We start from the raw sequence: 6,316 nt of genomic DNA on the forward strand, positions 1-6,316 counted from the left end.
GGACAATCAATTAACATTCACAAAATCAATGATAAGTCACTGGAATGAAGATGGGAAATTATATCAGTCAGGAAGATGTTGTATTTGGAGATGATGATTTATGAAGAAATGGTAGACTTTCTGTATGCTCCCTCAGAACAAGAGAGACAGCCTTATAGCATGTGCAGCACAAAGAAGCCTAAATGCATTCCTGGAAGAAGAATGCTTTGCTGAAGTTTAGAATTTCATCTGCAAGTTGTCCAGGCATCAATTCAAGGATGGTTGCCCACCAGGTTCAACAGAAAGGAACAGGATTATTCTGAAAGCTGTGTTTATTTCACAGAACTCCTATAGAGAAGCCAGATTCTCAACAGCAGTTGCAGGATTTCTCACAAAAATCAAAACACTGGCCCTGTCTCTCAAGTTATTCAATGACGATGGGAAATATTCCTAAGCTACCTCCTGAAATTCGCATTCAATGCTGGATATAAGTCCTGAATGCAAATTGTATGAGCAGAAATACCTGCACCTAAAGATCTAAAAAGTTATATGCTTCTTCAAGAATATCTCCCTAGATATTGAAGGCTTTCCACTTGGAGAAAATCTTGAAGAGATGAGATTAAACTACAATACTACATTAAAGGGGGTCTGTTTCTGAGGGGAAGGCAAGAACTATTTCCAGCTCTTTTTCTCCTTAGGGAGAACAATATTTACCAAAGAAGAGGATGCTGTTGGTTGGATTGTGTTTGATCAAGAAAAGGAATGGGTGGTCAGCCCTAAACTCTTCAAACTCAGAGGAACTTTCGATGTCTCCCACCACACTCGCTGAGCCAGCCATCTCGGTGCCCTCTTCACTGACTTCCATGTTTGCCTCATGGATGGCCTCAGATATCTTCAGGCTCTCTGCTGAAGAGATGCCAGACAGATTGGCCAAAGGACTGAACAGGTCAGTCATACCCAAGGCCATTAAGACAGATGTAAGGTTATATTTTTGCTGAATCTTCATGCGTGGGAGGTACACTTTCACTCTCTTCTTTTCCATCACATTAGGACTGGTCCACTCCATGAGTTTTTCAAAGCTGATTTTGCTCTCAAGCTGCAAAGAGAGGCAGGGAATGAAATGCCTGAGACAAGAGTGCAATACCCTTAACAGCTGTGTTTATACCACTGGTTACTATTTTTTTCCATTTATTTGTGTACATAATAGAACTGATACTTAATCTTAAATATACTTGTTGGTCATGTATGCTTCCTCCTGACTATGGCCTAATCTCATCTGTCTTAATGAAGTTCTCCAAAACTTCATCATCTGAAAATTTCTTCAATCAGATCAAGGCTTTTTTTGTGAAAACACAGTTCTTTAAAAAATATCAAATCAAATCAGCCCCAAAACTGTTCCTCCTGGAACATATTTTATTCATCTCTTCCCTCATCTTAGTTCCTTTCTAATGTTACTTTTCCCATTTTCCTTTTAGTCAGCTCTTGGAATGCTTTCCTCATCACTTCTGTTTTTTACTTCCCCTTGGAAAAACTTTTCTAGTTTAGCAAACCATTAAGTGCTCTCCTAGAAGATCGAAAACACTCAAAATGAATAAAAATCCTGCTAGCATGTCAGTTTCTGGTACCTGATGGAGATTGGTGCATATAGCAGCATCCTCTTCTGCACGGCTACAGCAGCACTACACTCCTTTACCCTTGCTTTATTAGATGGAGTCCAGGGGTCTCCTAAGAGGCCAGTCCCCGCCTGAGCACCTGGTAGCACCTCGGCTGCTGTTGTGCTCCCGTCTGCCCAGCACAGCCATGGTGTGGGCAGCTGGGATGTAAATGGACAGCAAAAGGTCTGAGGGCAGCCAAGTCCCACTGAAGAGATAACTCTTCTGCTTCCCCTGCCAGGGCCATACCTGCTCCAGGCCAGAGACGTCATCAGGCAACAGCACCAACATGCTCAGCTCTCCGCTGGTGTACGGAAGCTCCAGGATCTTCATTTTCTCTGCAGCCACCGTTGCCACTTTGAAGGTACTGTTCTGACACATCATTTGCACAGGTCTGCTTTCTTGCTGCAAAAACAGAAACGTGAGCCAATGTGACTGGGGAACAATTTTTTCTTTAGGCAGGCAAATGTACAAGCCCTTTGAAAGGGACAGGACTTGATCTTCAAGCATGTTGCCTTTGAAGAATAGCTGTGGCTCCGTTTTCCTCTCTTGCTTGCTGGTGTGCCCTAGAAGCCTGGTCAGACGCAGCTCTTTCAAACACTCCTTGGCCCTAGGCCCCGGTGCTGACAGTGAGGGACCCAGCTAAATCACCCAACCTGTGACAGCAATGGGTTGTATGTGTAATAGCCAGGCTGCTGGCTGTGTGAGCCAACAGCTGTCCTGGCCAGAAGCTGTGTCGATGCCCTCCTACCTCTGTCACATTGAAGGGCACTTCCCGAGTGTCGTCTTCTTTAAACGCCGTCTTCCATACCCCTTTGAAGTAAATGGCATTCACAAGGACCAGCACAGTATCGAGATCAATAGAGCCTGACACAAGGAAATCTTGGATCTGTCCTTTAAGAAAGAAGCAGGGCAGAGAATGGTAAGATACACCTCCTCTGCTATGCACAAATGCCTGCAATGAAGGGCATGGCGGTCAAGGGTGTCACTTTGTGGAGTTCTGGTTTCATAGCAATATGCAACCTGCTCTTGCTTGACCCACTTTTTCTAGACATTATGAGGAGAGGAAGACAAGGGTATAGATTATGGTAGGTAGGGGAAAATATCTGCTACCCATTTTTCAGTGCTTACCATTTGTCTCTTTCTCCACCCAGGAATTAATAAGCTGTCTTGCTTCCTCTGTAGCTGTTTTGAAGTTAACTTCTTCCAGCCCTGCTTTGTAGAATTTCTTTGCACACTCTAAGTATTCCTGTAAGCAGAAGGATTGCAGTTGTCAGACTGATAAGAACATGAAAATGTATGAATGTGAAATGCAAGATTGTGAACTGAAGCAGAATGGTTAAAAGAACAGTGAACTTTTACCCCTGAGTTTGAACGTGTCAGTCACAGCTGTCTTCCTGTAATTGAATCTTAAAGCTGGACAAGAAATACTATTTAGGTCTGGCATTTTTTTTCAGATAAGATTCTAAGTTAAAATTTTGAAATATTTTCTTCATTTGAGCAAAACATTTTCAGTTTAACAAACATTTTTAAGGACAGACAATGTTTGTTTCCTTCTCTTTGTGCCCACTTTTTATTTTGAATATTGTGTTCTTACATTCTTAGGTTTCAAAAGCAAAGCTTCCTTTCACTGGGAATATTTGATATTTGGCTTTGAAAAAATCCAACTTTGACAATTTCAGTCTTCATGCTTTCAAGTTATAAAATGTATTTCATTTCCCTTAAAAGTTACATGTTTCATTAAAAGCCATTTTCTAGCAAATGAACAGCAATCTTGATTACTCCCTGTGATTGTTGCAACACAGGCAATTTATGCCATTATACTTTTGCCTGGCCTCTACCTAACAGCCACAGGAAGGTTCAAACTCATCTGAACCAGTTCCCCTTATGGCTCACAACCACCTCTTCATCAACAGTGGGCTATTGTTGGTTGTGCTTCTCTAGGGTAGAGTCACAGGGGCTTTTATGGGGAATCTTGCCGAAGTCAGGTCACAGTACAACTCACCGGAAGAACGGGGTATGTTTTTTCAATATAGAGTCTGTCAGCGATCTTGAGTGAGTATGTAGCATTTGGCATGGTGATGTCTGAGAGAAGATCCTTGAACCAATTGTGGATGTATTCAGAAGTGCCACACTGAGGTGATGACATGAAAATAAGAAGATACATTGCATTAGCTTCTTCTTATCTAGGAAATAAGACCTTAAAGAATTGCCCCTATCAGTTAAGAGTCAGTGCAGTGGAGTCCTCCCCCACAGGCATAGGGCTGTCACCTTAGGGAGAGCAGGTGCTGTGGTGATGGTACCTTGAACCAACAAGTTCATCCTTCTCAAGATAAGTCCCCTGAAACACGCTTTTTGTAAGAGTACAGTTGTGTTCCTCTCACTGAGACTTCTGAGCTCTTCTCTGCCCAGCATGTTCCTGCCCTGCTTTGGAGTCTCTCAGCCGCAAGTCTGACTGCTGTACCCTGACTCTAGGTGCTGAGCCCCTTTCATGTTCTGTCCCCCAGTAGCACTTGCCCAGGAAGGCACGCTGGTGCCCAAAGCATCCTGCCCCACACCGTCACTTGTTCTGGTGCAAGATGTGCAACCTGCCTTCTCTCCCTGGTTTTTAACAAATAGGTGATTTACACCCTTCTTCACTCCCTCCACAGGCCTCCTTGGTTTGAGAGCATTACCATAGTTTTTGGCAGGGTCTGAAACTGTCAGGAGGAGTGGCAGAACAGTTCTAGCTTTGTTATGAGGAGAAAATAAGACAGAAAGGGAGATCAAGTTATTTCTCTACCTGGGAGTCAGTAGTGTCTCCAACTTCTGTAACGTTATCAAAGTGAAGAACCTGCAAGAGAAAATGCCAGTGATAGAAATGACCAGCATGACCAAAAATGATGTGAATTTGGGATTTACACATGATGCTTGAGGTAAAGCTGTTGGCTCAGGAAAAAAAAAGTGCTAACTGAGAACACAGATGAACTAAAAATTTACAGGTGAGCTGGCAACTGGTTTGTGCCCTCTGTGGCTTTCTTGGAAACCGTAAATAGCACTCTTGGCTTAGGTGATATTTTTTCTAGTGAATGTCTAGAAATTAACTGGTTTACATATTATGTACTGCTTATAATAGTCTGTCTTCCTCTCTTCCTGGGATTTATCTTTTTTATATATTTAAAAAAAAATCTGATCACATTATCTGAAAGATGTCAGAATTTAGAAAAAAAATCATATAATAAAATTTGCTGACTGGTAATCCATTTTGTTATTGTCATTGAGATTTTTTTTCTAAGTCAAAACTAACCGCCCCTTATAGTGAAAAAACATATCTTTTTTTAGTATTTTCTCTAAATAACTCTCAATCCAGTTCTCCATTTTGTGACTTTTGCTTACTTCTTGTACATTAAAACAGGTGAGAACCTCGTCAGTGGATAATATATTTCAGTGGAGTTACTTAGAAGGAACAACAAGCACAAGCAGAGGTCACTTTACACCAATGTAAGTAACTTACCTTCTCCATCTGAGATTGAGTGTTACCTCTTGCTCCCAGATAGACCATCACCAGGGCTGAAATGATGCTCAGAGGGGAATAAAAGATGTTGTCGTTGGCATGGTGGACTTTCAGCTCTTTGAATGCATCAAAACAAAATTCTGCATTTGCTGCACTGATGGACCCCATTGTGAAATCAGTGTTGTCTAAAGCAAACAGAAAGAGTCTGACATATTATGAAGAAATATATTAATTGTAATGCAAGAAAGTCAGTGCACTTGAACCCCTGAACTTGGTGCACAGGGTTTTTTTCAGTAAAGAGAATCCAGTGGTGTGGATTTAAAAGGCAGACATGCTGTCGGATTCCTGAGCAATCAAAATGCTGAATAGCTACCAGTTATGCATAGGCTGGTGATTCTTTTATTTGAAACTTGAGTTCTCCTTCTCTGTACATGTATATCATATTGTTGAAAATGTTGCAGAGAATATTAGTTACCTTGAAAGAAGCTTACTAACAGTCTTTTCTCATCTCTTAAGGAAAAAAAACACACATAGATTTGTTGTCAGAATCTTCTCTTTTTTTTGAGACTCCAAACCAGGTTCTTCAGTATAGTTTTTATCATCAGTTCTAAGATCAGTTAACAGATCAGCCCCCTATGATCCAAACTGCAGTTAATTCCAGTATACAATGTGCAAGTCTGAAGCAACAGCATAAGTTTTGCTATATTTACTCTAATTTCAGCCTACTGTAAATGGAAGCTAGGTTCTCACACCACCTACTTTATCAGAGGTCTCAAATGTTAGGAACATTACCTTCATTTTTTTTTAAATAGGATAATGAAGGCACAGCAATGGAGACTGCAAATGATTTACCAAATTCATCCAGCTTATGACAAACATCTATAACTAGTATGTTCCAATCATTGTTGACTCAATTATATCTCACTCTGTTTTAAAAAAAAGTTGTTTAATTTTTGTTATCACCTTTTCCATAAGATCCACCTTTTAATAAGACAGTGCTTGTTTAGCCCTGTGTATAATTTGCAGAGATCTTCACATCTTCAACATTTAAATATTTTTTTCTGCCCTTATTCTGACATTCTTGTAAAATTTTCCCTGTAGTTTCAGCACCTAGCATTTCATCTAACACTGAAGGGAAGGACTTTTTAGTAAAGAAGACAACACAGAGTAGAAAATACAGTATTGTAACATC

At 40.7% G+C, this 6,316-nt stretch overlaps 1 protein-coding gene across 1 annotated transcript; it reads right to left on the bottom strand.

Annotated features, from left to right (window-relative positions):
* Positions 1-258: 258 nt before the first annotated feature.
* On the bottom strand, positions 259-5,292 carry LOC128138860 (ovalbumin-related protein Y-like). The gene is made up of 7 exons (XM_052780496.1): positions 5,125-5,292; positions 4,414-4,464; positions 3,637-3,765; positions 2,763-2,880; positions 2,383-2,525; positions 1,881-2,036; positions 259-1,075 (listed from the first exon to the last, which is right to left on the bottom strand). The coding sequence occupies exons 1-7, from the start codon at positions 5,290-5,292 to the stop codon at positions 674-676; spliced, it is 1,167 nt and encodes a 388-aa protein (XP_052636456.1). The 3' UTR covers positions 259-673.
* Positions 5,293-6,316: the final 1,024 nt, after the last annotated feature.

The sequence above is a fragment of the Harpia harpyja genome, chromosome 1 (assembly GCF_026419915.1).
Source record: "Harpia harpyja isolate bHarHar1 chromosome 1, bHarHar1 primary haplotype, whole genome shotgun sequence".
Taxonomy (NCBI): domain Eukaryota; kingdom Metazoa; phylum Chordata; class Aves; order Accipitriformes; family Accipitridae; genus Harpia; species Harpia harpyja.